This window comes from Zonotrichia albicollis, chromosome 3 (genome assembly GCF_047830755.1).
Source record: "Zonotrichia albicollis isolate bZonAlb1 chromosome 3, bZonAlb1.hap1, whole genome shotgun sequence".
NCBI classification, from domain to species: domain Eukaryota; kingdom Metazoa; phylum Chordata; class Aves; order Passeriformes; family Passerellidae; genus Zonotrichia; species Zonotrichia albicollis.
Window position 1 is genome coordinate 34,348,030 of NC_133821.1, and position 17,740 is coordinate 34,365,769.

Sequence of the window (17,740 nt, forward strand, 5' to 3'; positions counted from 1 at the left end):
TTACTCAAGAAGTGTATTTCACTTTGGTGTTTTTACTTAAGCCTCCTAGACAAGAACTCCCTCAAAGCTTATTACAGGATGTTTCCTCCTTGCATTGGGGCTGACGCAGGGCTCACCTGCCCCTCTGGAGAACAATCTTCCTGCAGCCCTAGCACGTGCTTACCTAAACAAATCCTTCTAATTTTAACTCCCTTTCAATTACACTTGGCTTCTGGGAAGGAGAAAAAGGCAGCACCAAGATGCTTCCATGTCCATCTGCAACCATCAGGAGAAAAACCAGACAAACCAACCACCTCACCTCCACCTGTGGTGCCAGATACCATCCCAGGGGCATTTGCAATTCCCTGGCTTTGTATTATCCCTGGTAAAACTGACCAGCCAGAGGGTCTGTTGGAAATAGGAGGCAGAGATACTTAGGTCACCAGGAAAAACACAAAACCCATAGCTCCTTCCCAAGCACATTTAAGGATTCTCACAAGTGTCAACCTGAAGCAAGTCCAACTCTCATTCAGAAACACACCTGTGCTATAGAGGCCCTGCCTGCACATCCCTTGTTTACAGAATAGCTCACAGAATAGTCACTCATTTAATACTTGGGCATTTTTCTTATCTTAGACAAGAAAAACTTCCCTCTGAGAAAAGAGTTTGCTACACCTGAAAATTAAATGAAACAGTTCAACCACAAGCTATTTATCACTGCATGAATCTTTACTGACCCATGAGTTTTTTAATATACATGAAAAATAGTTTCTGGATTGATTTTGTTTCTATACAGAAAACACCTTCTAAGCCCTGCTTTTTTGAATGACACCCTTCATCTCTTGTTGGGCAGAGTACTGAAATACAAAATTTAATACTATACAAACAACTTCAACAGAATATTTAACAAAAGGGAGTAAAAATTTTAATACTTTTTTAAAAAGCAATATAAAAATCTGCATTAGGAGTGAAATGCAGGTCCATCCACTCATCCAGTCTGCAGAATCCCTTAATCATTTTCTCCTGTAATGAAGAGATGCACATTCTTCTTGGACTGTAGCATTTGAGCGGTGCGGTCTATGCCAACCACTGCAGCCAATTTCTGAGCATCATACTTGGAGTAGAGCACAGTGCAAGTCCAAGTAGCATCCACCCCACTGTCTGTGGCCTTCAGCATGTTGCAAATCTCACTATAGAAGTGGGAGTATGTTGGTAACTCGTAGAAAATGAGGTTCCTAATGCCTTTTATCGTATACCTGTAGCAGAAAAAAATAAAACCAAAAAAATTTCAGGCAGATTTTACAAAATATGCATGGTAAAACATCTGTTTTCTATCAAGTCTTCCAGTTTCCATCCACCTCAATGCACATCAGCTGTAGCTCGACTTTACAAACCCCGTGTCATGGACTGAAGACTAAACAGAGGATTGAAATTTAGGGGAAAATCTCACAATGCCAGGCACAATGACTTCCTCTAAAGTACCAACCACCACCAATTTATGAAGTGGTCAGCCTCTGCAGCTTGGATTTTAATACACTGAAGCCTGATCAGACCAAGCCTCATGAAACTTTTCCTATTTGCCAACACATCTGCTAATAGAAAAAAATCCTGTTCCATTAGGAACTTGAAAGCAGCTCCAGTCAGGATGTAACAAATTTTCCAAGTGGCCTCAGCTTGCTGTATTGCATTATTGAACCAATTATATATTCCTTCCAAAATTTTATACAATTACTGTGGCACAGATGAACACAAATAAAAGGCCCAATGAATCCCATCTGCAGGCTGTACCATCCTGTCCTGACATCACTGGAACTTGGCAGCACTCATCTTCCTGAATAAAGCTCTGCTCATAACAAAATATTAAAGTCTCTGCAAAGGGACTGCTGACAACAGGCAAGAACTTGAAAGTAAACTTACCAACTTTTACTTCAGTCAAAGAAGTCCTCAGAGGGATCCAACAGATTCAAAAAGCAGCCCAGCCCATCTATGACTAAGGTCAGACTCTACCTTCAGAACAGCGCACACAACTCAGAGGGAAAACTCGGTCCACAACTGTTGTCATCTTATTGCAAAGCTCCCCTACCTTCTTGGTGATTTCTCATGGACAGCTCCTCACAGCACTGACTCCTTCTTCTTCACAGCACAGCCAACAAACTCCATCTCTTCTCACCCAGCTAACCCATTCTTTTGTAGCACTCATCTTCTTATTAGACACAGCTATTAAGGCTGTGTCTAATAAGAACACTCAATAGGCTGTGGCCTATTAAGGGCAGGCCTGTTCCTAATCTTTGGTGATTAGTACAGCTGCAACTCCTCAGGGGTGAGACTGCCTTCTGCACTATTCCCTCACATTCTATCCCTCCACACACGACTCACCTTTTGTAGAAGTGGAAACGCTCAGTGAACAGTAGGAACTGCTTCTCTCCCTTGAGGAAGAAGCGCCGTGCCCTGCAGACAGCAGCCTTTTTGGTGTATTCACAGATGTGAGTGAAATTCAGATCCTCTTTCTTGAAGTAGTTGCGAAGGCGCACGTAGTCGAAGTAGGAGGGGACGTAGATGAGCGTGTGGGACATGATGGCGTCGCGGTACTCGGGCAGAACTTTGTCGATGAAAAACTGAAACCTCAATTTAAAAAAACAAATATATTTTAACCAGAGTGAAACCTCAGCTTTCTAATATTGATATGAGCTCAGACAGGAGTATCAGCAAACACCAGACTGCCAAAGATTTTCACTACGTTTTTCCTTCTTTTAACTTCACAGGATTTCTACATGTGTAGAAGATAAAAGGCATTACCAGCACTACACAACTGTGGTATTGAGATTGGTATTTCTTCCCCAGACTGTATTCTCCAGTGCCTTTGGCAAGGAGAAGGTCAGTATTCCCCTCCACCTCTACAGAGCCCAGCCTACACCTGAGGAATAATGAAGATGTACTTGTGTGGCGAGCCCACAGTGTGCTCTGCAGTACGCTCCACTGAGTCTGAAATTGCAGTCATTAGGGCACAGCAAAAGAGTCTGAGACACACAGTACCTGCCATCTATCACAGAGGTTACACTGTCAGCTTCTAATCTCCGAAAAACATGAGGAAGCTGGACCACGACGTGGCTGATGGAGCCAGTGAGCGGCACGTTGCGGATGGCCACCTGTGAGAAGGAAGCGGGATGTTCAGGGAAGCAGCATTCCAAAGGCAGGCACATTGCACACAGCTTTTTGCAGCTCACATCTGACAGCACAAGGCCATTTTAAAGAAAAACAGTGCACAAGGCTATTTTTAAGGAAGCTCCAATACAAAGCTACAGTCATGATAGACAAACCAGGTCTGTTAAATGCATGATGACTGCTTATGTCCTGAATCCTGTACATTTGAGATGGTCTCCTTAAGTTTTTACTTTTCCTGTTTCTTTCAAAATACTAACAGTTCATGCAACTTACACAGTAGGAGATAAAAAAGGGAAGCAGATGAACTCTCCATTTAACAACAAAATAAGTAAAACAAAATAACTTGAGTCTGTCAAATTAAAAAACCAAATTTTGATTTCTGACATGAAACAGCAGCTACTATCAAATAAGCATCACTGCATGAGGAGCAGCTCTTCATGCCTCTGGCACAGTATGTAATGTCATGGATTCAGACTGAAACATCTGGGCGAGGGAAACAATAGGCACACAGTCTTTCAGCAACTGAGTTACAGAATTTTTCTGCAATTGGGTTTTCTCTTCCTCTCCCCTCCCTTGCACACCAGCACTCCAGCTGCTCTGTGAACTCACCTGCCCCATGTAATTGAAGCAGTGTTTGTTGAAGACAGAGTTGATCTGGGGCTCCTGGAGGGCGCTGAACAGCAGCGTCTGCCGGTAGTACTTGGACCAGTTGTTGAGGTTCAGCATCCGCACTCGGGAGAAGTCCACGCCATGGGAGTCCAGAGGCAGCAGGTTAATGTGCTTCATCAGGTGCTGCACACACACATGAAGACACATCACTGCTGACATCCCTGACTGCCTGCAAAAGCCTGAACTGCAGTGGGAAAGAGGGCAGGGACCAGCAAGGCAGCACAGAATATAAACAAGCAGCGCCTCCCAAGACACCACTGTCTGGAATTTATTGACCACAGCAAGAGCAATTTACTTGATTTCCTGCCACAGAACTGAAAGCTACCATCTCTTTAGTCACCAGGAACAGCAACTTTCTAATCTTCTCCTGGGGCAACTATAATGGATTTGTTTGTACTAAAGGCAATGGGCCCAAGGTTTCTGAGCTAAAAGAAGCCCAAGCACAGCACAACTCTCATCACATTCGGGTAGAGTTTGAAGAAATTTGCCACATTTTACCCTCAGGGAACAATGCCTAGGACTGGCATCCCTGCCACCACTTGGCAGGCAGTTGCACCTAAAGGGAAAAACAGAAAACAGACTCCAAGACTCATTCCTTGGGTATTGTATAGGCTCATGTGCCCTTTCTGTGACTCCTGAGGGAAGAAGACCTTCTGGACTCATCCAGAATGCATAGTGACATCATGTAGTCAAAATTCCTGGTCCAGGTACCTCAGAGGTGTTTTAATGTGGAAAAGAAAAGACTAGCCACAATGCAAGAGCTCTATTTGCATTAAATGTACAGGAAACCCTTCATACTGTTTAACTCTGTACATGACTAATGCTTAGTATGTGCAATCAGTGGAGACATGCACCAGCTCCTCTTGCTTTCTGGAGGAACCTGAAATAGGCTGCCCAGATTCCTCACATGGCTGCAGTCTGACTGAGACACTGGGCAGTCAGACAGCTGGCATAATTTCTCCCAGATGTCATTAAAGAAATCATCATTCTTAATGCTGCAAGATAATTAAAACTGTCCAAAAACACATTTGATGAAATACACTACAAAAGCACCAAACTAAATTTTAGGGAGAACATGTCCTGAAATCTACCCAAAATCTGTAGAAAGAATATTCTTAGTATAAGGAAGATATCAGGGTGGAGGGAGGAAAATAATTGAACATCCATGTCTAGAATCAAGTCAGTAAAAACAGCAATACTGCTCACTGCCAAAACTGAGCAACATCAGACCAGCAAGACACAGCACAGCACAAAAATGAATGGACATATATGGGAAACACAGCACAAAAATGAATGGACATATATGGGAAACTCACCAGAACGTGCTCCCAGTTCTGCATCAGGTAAATGTCTGCTTGATCAATGATGAGGATTTCTATTGATGACAGAAAATCAAAGTCTCTTTTCTTCTCCCCCTCTGCACCAATGACAGTCCTGATGCCCAGGGGAGAGGCAATGATGATGTCTGAGGAGTAGAAGGGTGCATAGAGCCTCATGCTCTTCTGCAGGATGGCAACCCCTGTCCAACAACACCAACAGCAACTTCTCAGTTAACATCAATTATCAACCACGTTCCTCCAGGAGGCTCTGGAACAGGAATTTCCCCCATTTCCTCTCCCCACACTGATGAATATAGCTGGACACAACTAATCTGTCTCAAACTCTCCTTTCCCCAAGAAGTGCATATCCACCCTTCCCCCATTTGACAAGCATGTGGAAAATTTTCATGCAGTTTGGCAAAACATTTCTGTATTTTTTTTTAAAAGATTTTTTATCATTTGAATGAAAATCTTTAACTGAAACACATTGTTTCTGATTTTCTGCTGAACAGGGGAATGAGGAGACTGAACAACTTAAGAAAAAAAAAAAGCAGAAATTATTAACTACTCCTTTCTCCCCGAATCCTGAACTTTGGGTATTATAGTAACTGTTACTTTAATCTGTCATGAAAGATTTGGGGCGGATCTCTCGACTATCAACTCTCTTTAAATTCACAAGGCTGAAAGATTTGCTACTAAACCACAAAGGACAAGGTTCTTCATGCTACAGTGACTAAAGTCTTGCACCTACACTGCTTCTCACACCACATGTTGCAGGGTACATTCTGAACCAGCCTGTGCACCACCTCTCATGTTAGAGACACGAAAGGGAAGGAATCAAAGGAGTTGTGTCATAACTATGTGGCAGCACTTCCAGACCCACAGTTTCCTGGTCTTAAAAATGCAGCTAGTGCAGACCACATTCAAACCACCCCCTTCAATCTGCCCAACAAAGTCTCTCCAACTTCTCTCCCTGTCCATGTGAAGGCAGATAGCATGGCTTCAGCTGAAGGCCCCTCTAAGAATTTCAGAGACAGCAGCAGGGACCCCTCCTGCTGTCTATTTCAACCCAAGGATAAAAAATGAAAAAACAAAGAAAAAAAGAAATGGTTCAATTGTTGAATTTCCGGGAAGAAGATATCACTTGTCACAGCATATACACAGTGTAGAAACATCAAGTCTTTTTTCTGTTTAAAAATGTGAAAGAATGGTGGTTTCAGTAAGGCATAACAAATGTGCTTTAAATTAGATCTTTGTGCAGAAGTAACAGGGTGTGCAGCACAGTAAGAAAGAGAAATTATTCTGCTTCTATAATTTGCCTCTGCAAGTTAACAGCACTGAAAGTTTCTTCAATCATGTCTTAACAGTAAGTGGTACAAGCAGAGTGTGGTATGGGAGAGGACTGAAAGGAAAATTATTATGCTACTGAAAGTAAGATGCTCTCAGCCTGAGAGATATTCACTGGGGAAGGAAGAAAGACTGACTGCGACCTGCACACATCTTCCACTGTATCATTACATTTCTTGGGGTGCCAATTTATCTTTCAAGGTGCAGTATTTCAAAAGCCTCCCATCTGTCAAGTTAAGTTACAAAAACTGCCTTCTCATCTTAGCAGCTCCAGGAACCAAGCCACTAGCTAGTTCTATGCATACTGAGTTACTAAACAGCATAAGTTTACAATATTATATGAAACAGTCTCACATTTTCTGCTAGTCCAACACTCCTACTTGCTGGCTAGCCATTTGCTTCCATGAAAACCATGGGAAGCACAGCAGAAAACTGCTTTGCTCAGTACTGAGCTTTAATTTTGTTCCAACCATTACACGAGACATTGTGAACAGGCTAATTAAGCCCCAAAGATTTTTTTTTTTATAACATGAAAAGATTTTGCTGCATAATCAAGGCTATCTTCAAAATGAGGTGTGGGCAGTCCTGCTAGAATAAAGCTGTCATTGCATTTTAAATTATTCTGAACTTGATGTGAAAATAATTACTTCTCTATGTTCTCTTCCTTTTTAAGTTCTGGAAAGGCAAGAAAGATTTTCAGAAAAATCCAGGTTGCCAGGGCAAAACCAGCAGGAATACCACACAGCCTAGAGTCTCACCAAAGTTCCAGCTCTGATGGCTCTAAGGCATTTGGGAAGAATTTGTTATGTAGCAGCTCTGTACAAGCCAAAAATCATCTGTTCAGTAGGTTATTACCAATTCTGAAGTGGTCATCAATGTTGCCAGCAAAGACAGCTTCATAATCTTCAGGTCTTTTCAGGTTGGGGGGCTTCTCTTCTGGGTCAGAGCCATACTCCCCTTTGAAGCGCTTTTTGTTACTCACATCTATTTTTTTCTTGTCATTCACTTCGAGGAGACTGATGAGAATATGCACAATGCGCAGAGCACACTCCCTGAAGGGCACAATCATCAGCACCTGGGCAGATCAACAGTGACAGAGAGTAACCCATCAAACACGAACACTCGCTATTAAATGTACGTTAATTAAACTTTGGTTTGGATCTGCCCCCGTGGGGCATCCCAGCAATCCACACAAAACCATTCTGACAAGCAGCAGGGAGGGAAGATGCACTGGGATGCACTGCTCTTGAAGTGGTCCTGGCCAGCACTCAGCCTGGCTGCCCAGCTCACTCAGGGGAACTGAAAACTGAGCACGTTCTCCAGGCAAGCAAGAGCTCCTGTGACACAGAGAGAGACAGGGTCAAGGGCTGGCTCTTGGATGGGTGGCAATAGTTTCTGCATAGAACTCCAAAATATAAATGGCTAATGAGGGAGTCAACACAAAAACCAGAGATTTGCCAGGCATGCAGCAAACACTGAAAACCAACTCTGGAATTGTTCAACAGGCAGCTGGCACACTGGGGACAGGCTGTCATTGTTGAATCCACCTGGCTATCAACCACAGGATGCTGTGAATCCAGGGAGGACTGGTTTGGGGCCCAAACAGAAAGATCCTTTCATGAGGCAAGGCCTTACAAGTGCCTAAGGACAAAACAATTTCTGGCACATCTCACGTTAAATGACAGCCTACGCTACCTGCATGGATACTGAAGATTGATATGGAGGCACCTGTCTGCACTGGCAGATTTAAATATGAAAGCAGGAAAACTTATCAGTCTGTGGTGATAGGGACAAAAAAAGAGATTAAGTCAAACTCATGGCTTGGCACAGAACCAGGCTGGCTAACAACCCTGAGCTCACTGCTTCTCACACGGCATTCTCCCTGGCCACGGAGGACAACTTCAAGGCACGATAAAGGAAATGTAGAAAGGCATATGCCCAGGAACACACTCCCTGAGAGAGCAGCAGCTAAAACACTTGTGGGTAAACTGCCAGGATGTTTGTACAGCCTGAGCAGGCAGCCAGGGTGGGGGTCACGGAACCAGAGCTCCCTTACCTTAGGCCTGGTGAGCCCCTGGTCCCTGTGGGCATCGGTGTCAGCGCCTGGCTTTCGATCCCTCCGGCGCGCGTTGTTGCTGAGCACCTGGCCGTTGGCCTTGAGCACGTGGTTCAGGGCGTGCAGGCAGTACGCGTGCCGGATCTCCTCTCCGTTCCTTAGAGCAGATCTCTCTGGATAGAACAAGTCCCGGTAGGAATTCATGACACAGAACAGCTCTCTTTGTAACGGGGTAAAAGAGGAATCCGTTGCTTTGTCCGCTGCAGACAGAAACTGTTTATTCACTTTTGGCCAAGTGGATTCCAAAGGCTTGTGGAGATGAAGCTGTTTCACATCAAATTCTTTGTCTGCTTTGAAAGTTTTCTGTTTCTCCAAAGTGGAAGAAAAAACTACTTGACCCAGCCTTGGCCACTGGAAAGAAAATAAGCCAACAAAACTGAGGAGTCATATGTACCTAACCTTGCACACTTCAAAGCATATCACCACAGCTGGTGATATCAACTTTAATCAAGTTTGTGAGATTAAGGAAATCATCTTTTCATAATACAATATTTTTGCATTTTTTTTTTCAATATGCAATCCCTTTGAGAGTCTGCCAGGATAAATAAGAATAAATTTCAGCTTGGTAGATCTGGATGGATCTTGCAATGATGTGTCTGTAACTGTTCCCATGCCAGAGGAAGCTGAGGAATTTTCTGCCTAACGCACCCACCAAATCATTGGCTCAAACCAGGGACGAGATGAGATCCCTGCAGTCCAACTGTGCTTACCAGCTGACCCCAATGAGCACATACTTTGATCAAAAAAGAAAATAAACTCATTAGGGGCTAATCCCAGAAGTTGTGATACAGTTGTTAAATGCAGTCTTGTTGGGTGTCTGTCTGACTTTGAGCAGCTATCAGTGTAGTAGGGGAAAACTCTAAACTTTAAGCCTTCTGCCATGTAAGTTGTCCCCAGCTGTCCCCGTAAAGTAGCTACACCAATTTAAGCAAAGATATATCATGCATTGCTTCAGGTGGCACTGGTAATTTTGGCCACCATGTGCCAAAAATGTAAATTAAACTTAAAAAAAAATCACAGCTTTCTCTCTAACTAACCATTGGATATCTTCCAATGAATGTCACCCAGCATATGGCTGACCAGAATGGGAGGCAAGTCTCCAAAACAAAATCATATGTGGAAAAGTTACGAAGAAAAGGTTTGTCTAAAAATGAGTATTTTGAAAACCAATATTCTTTGTCAAGCAATGAGGTGGTTTTCTGGTAATGTAGTTCACATATTATTGCCAGAATTAAGTAATTAAGTAATATAAGCAATAAATTCCCCTTCACTGGCATGGAAATGTGTACAGGGACAGAGCCATCTTGAAGCCAGAATGTGAAAGTGCATCACAAGCAGCTTTAAAAGTGCACATGGTCACCTCAGAAGTTCAGCTGCAGAGCACATCCCTGGCATTGTGCTGTCACCACTCAGAAACAAGCCCTGTTTCCACCCCTTGTCAAGGTTTTGGGACTACAGCTCAATGTCTAAAGCTATGTGTCTCAGGTGTGTCAGCATATGTCCCCAAGAATAGCAGACTTCACATTTCAACTCTTGCCCAGCAGTAAATGAAGAAGAAAACAGTTCAACAACAACACAGTGAAAAAAAATCTCGATAATTCTAGTGTCAGCAGCTAATAATAACAACTGTGATCTACTTCACCTGTATAAAAAAAGGATTATTTTGATCCAGGCATCTTTAGGAATGATGGATGGCTACAGAAAATTATTACCTGACTTTGACTTGAAGTTTTAGGAAGCGTAGACATTTTCTCTATTTCCTTTTCTTCAAGTTCTTTGTCCATGTGCTGCTTAAATGGATCTATTTACAGTAACAACAAAAAAAATAGCCTGAGAACTATTGCAGTTAATAGCAGAATTAAGCTGCAGAATGGATTTGCAAATGAGATGAACAGTCTCCATGCTGGCCAACACCACAATTAAAACTAGTTATTTCAAAGCACTTGGAGATGAGAGAAAGGATGTCAAATTCTCTCTGCAAAGAACAGAGAGAACAGATTTGACAGATTGCTTTTAAAAAAGAAAAAGAAGCACTTATGGAAGTACTAGAATTTTCAAGCACTAATCAGACGTTAGACAGGAAAACAATATGTACTGGAAAACAGTGGCAATTTTTTGCCTTAAGCTCTGGCACGTCCATTGCTTGCAGGTGAAAAGGGCTGTCAATAGTAAAGTCCCAAGTGAACTTGCTAACCTTCCTAATTTACAAACAGTTCTGCCCAGTGATATGAACACAGTCTGTAATAAAGCAGAGAAACATTAGGCGAGTTTTGGAGACGGGGAACAAAAATTGCCTGGAGTGAGAAAAAGTCTGATTTATGTAATCAGCATTTCTTTTTGGAAAGGAAAAGAGAGGCAAAGAACTGTTAAATCACATTATACTCAAAGACACTGGCAATGCACAAAGTCACATGCAAAGTTAATTGTGAAAGCCAAGCCCTGTATCCTGCTTGCAGCACAGCAGCATTCACTGCATAAAGAAAACTAATTAGGGAACACTGGTGCTTGCCAACAAATATCCAGCCCACACACAAGTTACCCGGGCAAAAGTCAAGACATTTACTGATCATGACAATGAAAAAAAATTGAGAAAATCTTTCCAGAAATGGAAATGAATTGGATATCATTTAATTGTACTGCAGTATCTCTCCTCAGTTGAGTTTTACAGATTCCAACATTTCCCCAATAAAGTAGAGGGAGTAATGGGGTGCATTTTCAGGAATTTTAGTGACCCCGGGACCAGAGTAGAAATGAATCCTTTTTCTGCTGTCTTAGGTGATCCATTTTCTGTAATAGATTATAAAGACAGTTCCAAGCTGCAAGAACCCACTGAGAAGTAGTGCATCATTTATAGGTGGAACAAAGCTGTTAGGATACTTAGCATGCAGTTGGAGAGCTACTGTTCTCATTAAAATGCAATGCCAGCAGCCTAAGTCATATTCTCATGGTAACAAGAAGGAGCTGTTTTTTCTATCACATGGCCCTTTGATGCTTCCACACATTTCATGTATCACCCAGGCTGCCTCCCAGATCTAATGTCAGCTGCTGCTCCAAGATGACAAGCCAGCATCACTAGGGATGCTACAAACATATTTCTCCCTCTCAAACGATGCCATCTGATATTAAAGGCACAGAGCATTAAATACGAGCAGAAGCTGTGCAAGCACCAGTGCGTGCCCTGTCGCTGAAGGATCGCACACCCCTGCAACACAGTTATTTTGTTACATATGGTGGGATAACTCCAACACTGGAGCTTCAGATGCATCCATCAGTGCACTGAGACTCTGGGATACACCCTTAAAAGACACTACATGTGCTCTGCTGATGCTTCACTCTCTCCTGATCCTGGTGCAGCCAGACTCTCCTGCATAACCTTCAAAATTCTGAGAGTGCTGAGCATTTGTCTAAATTACTGTGGCTGCTCCAAGCTTCTCAGAATCTGACCTCTAACTCCACTGAGATGTGAAGGATGCCCTCACAGGTCAGCTTTGTGATTATCTACTGTGCTGTTTGTGCCAAGAACATCTTCCATAGTCAAGTGCAGGCTTGCAGAGCTCTTTGTATTGCAGTGGATTTTAAAACCACTATTAAAGCAGCAGAGCAAGAGAACATCCTTCACACACTTTTCTAGGTCCTGATACTTTAAACTATACCAGTCATAGCAGAAACCCCACATGAATCCCAGTCCCCAGGGGCTACAGAGAACAAATGGCTCAGCTACACATCTGCATTAGTGTTAAGGGTCCCTTATATAACCAGCTCACATGTGGGCAGCATGAATAATGTAGTGGAGGAACTTAGAAGCTGTACAGCCCATTGCTAGGGTGTTGGACAATTTAAACATGTTTACACATACTCCTCTAAAGGCAGATCCTTAAACACAAACACAGTTTTTTACCTTCTGGAAGGGCTTGTGAAGAACTGCTGTCTTTCCTATCTGCAATGCAATCTCCACTCTCCTCTTCCATGAAATTGGTTTCCAAGCTAAATTCAGATTCGTGTTTCACATCAGTAAACTCCTCAATTACTCCATGATGTGGGTCACAAGGGGTATCTGTGCCATCAGCCTGCTCCTGGCTGAGCATCTGCTCTGCTGTGTCTGTGGCTGACAATTGTGAGAAAGAAACAGGTTATTCTCTCCTGGAAAAGTTACTGTCTGTAGATGTTCCCTTTGAGTTATCAATTTTCTTCTCCCAAAACTCCATCAAAAAAGATAAGAGCAGACCTTGCATTCTACCATAAAGATGACTTTTGGCTAGCATGCCAAATGTTACATAACACAAAACGTGGCCCCCCAGACAAAATTAAAGAAGTAACCTGTTTGGGAAATTTAACTTTTAGTTTCTGAAGACCCTAAATAATTGGAAATTATTAAAGGTTGGCTCCTCTCTCCCAGCATTTCTTTGCAGATTTCATGAATGAGGACACCTTGCCATAAAACTGGAGGTTTCCTTCCAATTTCCATATTCTTTCCCATGCTGTGAGGCAAACCTTTCCCTCCTCTCGGTGGCACAGCCAAGCCAGATGCTGCTCGAGGGAACAGCTTGTGTCTCCCATGAGTGGGTGAGAACCCCTGGTCTGCTGCTCCATGTGGATTTCCTCTGTGCTGCCGCACAAACAACATCTGAGGAAGCAGCAGCAGGCTGTCTGGCACAAAATGAGCACAGCTACCCTTTCCCCTGCTAAATCCTTCAGCAGCTGCTGCTCCTACCCACACAGAGCCAATGGAGCAACAGACTCTCCAAGGCAGAAGAGCACCCAGCCAACAAGACAGTCTACACCAGGATCCTGGCTAAAAACATACGTTAGTCAAACAACGTTCACCAAAGAAACATGGGAAAAGACAAACCACCTTCTTCCTCCTCTGGAACGTCATTCGTCTCTTCTTTGCCTTCCTCTGCTTCTCCAGTCTCCTGGGACCCTTCACTGCCCATTTCTGCCTCACTTTCCCCAGCTTCTTCGGATTCACTTTCATCTTCCTCTTCCTCACTCTCAGACTCAGGCGAGGTCTTCAGGGTAGCCAGGAGCTTATGATATCCAGAGACCTGTTCCACTTCAGTCTCTGAATCACTTTCTTGACTTGATTTATCAGAATCATCAGACTGGAAAGCAAAACAGAGTGTAAACAGCAACAACAGTAACAGCCTACAAAGCAGCAGGCAAATACCCTTACTTCTACTTGTGCTATTATGTTTCCCCTCTCACATTAAACCTTTACATAGATGCAATGGAATTTTTCAAACCCCAGTATTTTATACCAATCATTACACTGGACACCTCCATTTAGGTTTTGAAAGCATCTTGGGAGACAGACTGAAGTGCCTCTTTCTGCACCAATTTGACTTGGAGCACCACAAAACCCAGTTCTTTCAGTCTCTTTCAGCTGAGTGAGGACATTTGATCTCCACAGACAAAGCATTTACTGAACCAGCACCAGATTCTTCTAAGAAAACCACACATGGATTGAAAACTGTAGAAAGGCACCCATACAAGGGACAGAGGATGCTGGAAATGCTTCTGGCTTTCAAGAAGGTAAGTGAAATAGCTGTCAGTGGGCAATGGTTCCCTGGGGAGTTGGTCAGGTTTGGCTCAGCTGTACAGCTCTACACTTCAAGCAAGCCAGACTTGAGCCGGTTCTGTTCTGGGCTTGCAGAAACCAATGTCCAGATTACAGCCAAAACTATAGTGAAACCATGAGCACCAACACAACAACATTACCTCCTTTATTAGTTTCCTTTACTAGCCCCAAAAGGAAACAATCAGTAAATACTGCATTAATGCACAAAATTGCTAAAGGAAACAAATTAAACAGAGTAATTACTTTTTCCAAATTAAAGCTTTGAAGTCTTTCATTAATCTGATGATAAAGGAGGTTACCAAATCCTGACTGAAAGAAAAGTAAAGCACTGGCGATCTGAAGAAGGAGTATTAACATATTTCTTTGCTCAACAAAAAGCCAAGTCTCCTAACTCATGCAACACTAAGTTTACCAACATTATTAAAACAACTTAAGAGTATGATCTTTCACTGTGACTAATACACAAAAAAGTTAAGAACTGCTGTTATTTCCTGCTGCTGCTTCTGCCCTCTGATGGTATTACAGTTTAGAGGCAGACATTACTGAGAACAATTCAGATCCACACAAAAATCACATTCATCTTTTTCTCCTAAATACTGGATTTCTAAATAGAACAACTTAATCAGCCTGAAAAAGCTGGAAACATGAAATGCTAAGTTCTTCACTTCACTAAACTACACAAGGATAAAAGTAAGGAAAAATACATTACCAGTTCACATATTTGAGTTTCTTCTGGTCTTCCAGAAACCCTGAAAAGAAAGCACTAACATGCCTTACTCTGCCAATGACGTCACACACAGGATGAAAGAAATGAGGGGAAGAGTGATTTGATGAGTTACGCAAGTTTAAAGAATTAAAAGGAAACCCAACCATCACACGTCTCCCTAAGAAAACAGACTGGGTGTTTACCCTTAGGATAAACCTTAAGGGTCTTCCTCTCCTCTTAGGTCATGCGGCCCTCTGCACATGAAGCCTAAGTGCTCAGGAATTACAACTGATCAATAAAAATTTTGAAATAAAATCCAGTGTTAATCAGAAGATGAGGTCTCAAAAGGAATTAAAAGCACCTAGCTACAAGGGTAGTTTGTAAAAAAGTTGACCAGAGACAGAGACTACTTGTAGCGCTAAATATTGGTCTGTGAAGGGGGAAACAGACACAAACTAAAGGAAAACCAGCATCAGTTAACCAGTGTTGGGACAACAGTTCTTCAAAGAAGCCACTGTGCAAGCTGGGCTTAAACTAACCTCAGTTCCTCCAAAAAGATACAGAGTCTTGTGTGGGACTGAGCATCACTGAATAGGTGACACAGGACATTCCCTGCAGCAGGCCTTCCACCCCAATGCAGACAGGCCAGGAGGGTCCCAGGGGACACACAGACCTTAACACTGCGTACCTACTCCTACAGGCTTTACAGCAGCAGCACTGATCATCGGGACTAAGCAGCTCCTTCCTCAGAAGTTCATACGTGGGCACAAAAGGAAGGAGGTCATTTTGACACACGGGCATCCCGCCGAGGAGGGAATGGCTCCTGTCACACAGATCTTCGCTACTCTATTTTCATACCCTTCCCGAGATCAGAAAAGAGCACGGAGTAAACAGTGGGAAAGCTGGAACCCTGACAAGCCAAGAGACCGGCCTGGTATCAACATGGGAGCCCACCTCACACCACTCCTTTTCCCCACTCCTGGCGGCAGCCTCCGGGCTGCACCACAGGAGTTTGCATTTGTTGCAAGAAAATCCGAGCCGAGATTTCCTGCTTTCCGCTCTGCTTCCGAGATTGCCGGCTCGCGAGCGGCAGTGCTCCATGCAGCTGCTGCTCCCCTCCTTCCCTCGGAGCCCAGGCCCAGCCTGAGCGGGAGCGGCGGCCGCCCGGCCCGGCCCGGGCTGAGCGGGGCCCCTCGGCCCTGCAGCCCCGGCACCGAACGGCGAGCAAGGGCCGGCCCCGCCCGGCCCGGCACTCACTTGTCATAGAACGGGTGCTCCTCGCCGAACTCCCGCAGGTGCTTCTTCTGCTTCTTGCTCAGGCTGCGCAGCAGCTCCCGCCCGCCCCGCCGCTTGCCCATGCCGGCCCGGCCGCTCCACGTGGGTGCCCGGCGCGCTGCGCTGTCGCACGGCGGGGCGGTGCCCGCAGCCCGGCGCCGCCCGGTGATGCCGGGAGGGCGTCGCACCCTGGGAAGGCGGGGCCGGGGCGGCTGGAAGGAGAGGCGGAGGGGGGTGAGCTCAGGGGCCGAGCCTCGCCCCGCCGGCAGCAGCCAGCGTGCCGTGCGGGGAGCGGGCGCGCATTTGTTCCTGCGATCCGCGCTGGGGAACGCAAAGTACCGGCAGGGAACGCTTGTCCCAGACGGTGCCCAAATCCAAGCCCGTCCCGACGCTGCGGCCCGCCGCGAGCCGAGCTTGGTGCGGGCCGTGACGCGTTTCCGCTGCCGCAGCCGCGGTGCGGGCGGTGAGCAGCGTGTTGGCAGCGGGGCGGGTCCCGCACACCCGCGGCCCGGCGCTGCTCCCGGGCTCGCGGAGCGCAGGCAGACACTGCTGGAGCCACCGCGCTTTGTCCAACTGACCCGTGATCTGCGGTGCTAACAGCTACACATCTTCTGGGAAAAGTACAGTCAGGCTAGAGGAAGAGACCAAACTCAAGTCCTTAATACTCAGGCTTCCTTATTCTAAAAGCAATCAAAAGCTCCAAATGAAACCCCTCTGAAGTCTGACTCTTGACATGTCACTGCTGAATCTTACTGAGCGCTGCTTAAACGTGCTTTACTGCATATGGAGACAGTTTTTCAGAAACAACCATAAATTGTGTCAAATACAGTAAATTCAGTTCTTTGCTTTAGAAGTTCTTTATACCCCCGTGTTTCTGTATGACCTAGCTGAAACTTCTCTAATCTTTGGTAACAAAGGGCTATAGATGGTGTTGTAATTTGCAAAGCACACAACAATAGGTTTCAGTTTGTCTCTGGAGTACAAGAACTAAGAGCGACATGATTCCAAAGAGGATGGAGGCATGGAATATTTAACTTTGTAGATTGTAGCTTCTTGACTATCTTGACCTGAGGGCACCCATGGGTTTGACTGAAGCAAGCAAGCACATTAACTGCACTTCAGGTACACGGAAGCCTCTGGGAGTTATTCCTGCCTGTTGTTAATCCCATGGCCAGTCCCTTCAATAAACCCCTCTGGCCTGGGGAAAATTGTCTCAATCCAAACCATTCCACCGACCTGCTTTACCCAGTACCCCACAGCACACAGACAGCAGCAGCAGTTGGCTGTGCCCAGCAGCAGAAATTCCCTTGGCAGGTTCTGTCAAAGCTAACATGTTATGTAACAACACTAAAATAAACGATTTCCAGCTAGCAGGGTTTTTTTAGTGAAGTTGGCTGTCATGCTCTGTAAGAGGAAAAATATTGCCAATCAATCCCACTTCTGTCAGGAACGTGAAAAAGGCAGTATATTTTTATGTTGCAAAATTGTTTCTTGTTGACTTACAATTTGGCATTGGGAGACAGCAGGAAGAGCAGGAGTCTGTTCAGAGCTGAATCAGGAGAGCTCAGGAACTCTTTGGGGATTGCATT

At 44.5% G+C, this 17,740-nt stretch overlaps 1 protein-coding gene across 1 annotated transcript; it reads right to left on the bottom strand.

The window, feature by feature from the left end:
• Positions 1–689: 689 nt before the first annotated feature.
• Positions 690–16,590, bottom strand: UTP25 (UTP25 small subunit processome component). Its single transcript, XM_005483056.4, has 12 exons — positions 16,134–16,590; positions 14,880–14,919; positions 13,445–13,694; positions 12,491–12,697; positions 10,305–10,393; positions 8,533–8,943; positions 7,332–7,551; positions 5,127–5,329; positions 3,751–3,933; positions 3,013–3,125; positions 2,356–2,601; positions 690–1,235 (listed from the first exon to the last, which is right to left on the bottom strand). Exons 1-12 carry the CDS (start codon positions 16,232–16,234, stop codon positions 989–991), a joined length of 2,310 nt encoding a protein of 769 aa, XP_005483113.2. The 5' UTR covers positions 16,235–16,590; the 3' UTR covers positions 690–988.
• Positions 16,591–17,740: the final 1,150 nt, after the last annotated feature.

Excerpts from the sequence above, each read along its gene's own strand:
- UTP25 (XM_005483056.4), bottom strand. The coding sequence starts at position 16,234 with ATGGGCAAGCGGCGGGGCGGGCGGGAGCTGCTGCGCAGCCTGAGCAAG. Across the intron at positions 13,695-14,879 it reads AAACTCAAATATGTGAACTG|TCTGATGATTCTGATAAATC; the intron begins GTAATGTATTTT and ends TTTGCTTTCCAG. Across the intron at positions 10,394-12,490 it reads TTCACAAGCCCTTCCAGAAG|ATCCATTTAAGCAGCACATG; the intron begins GTAAAAAACTGT and ends TACTGTAAATAG.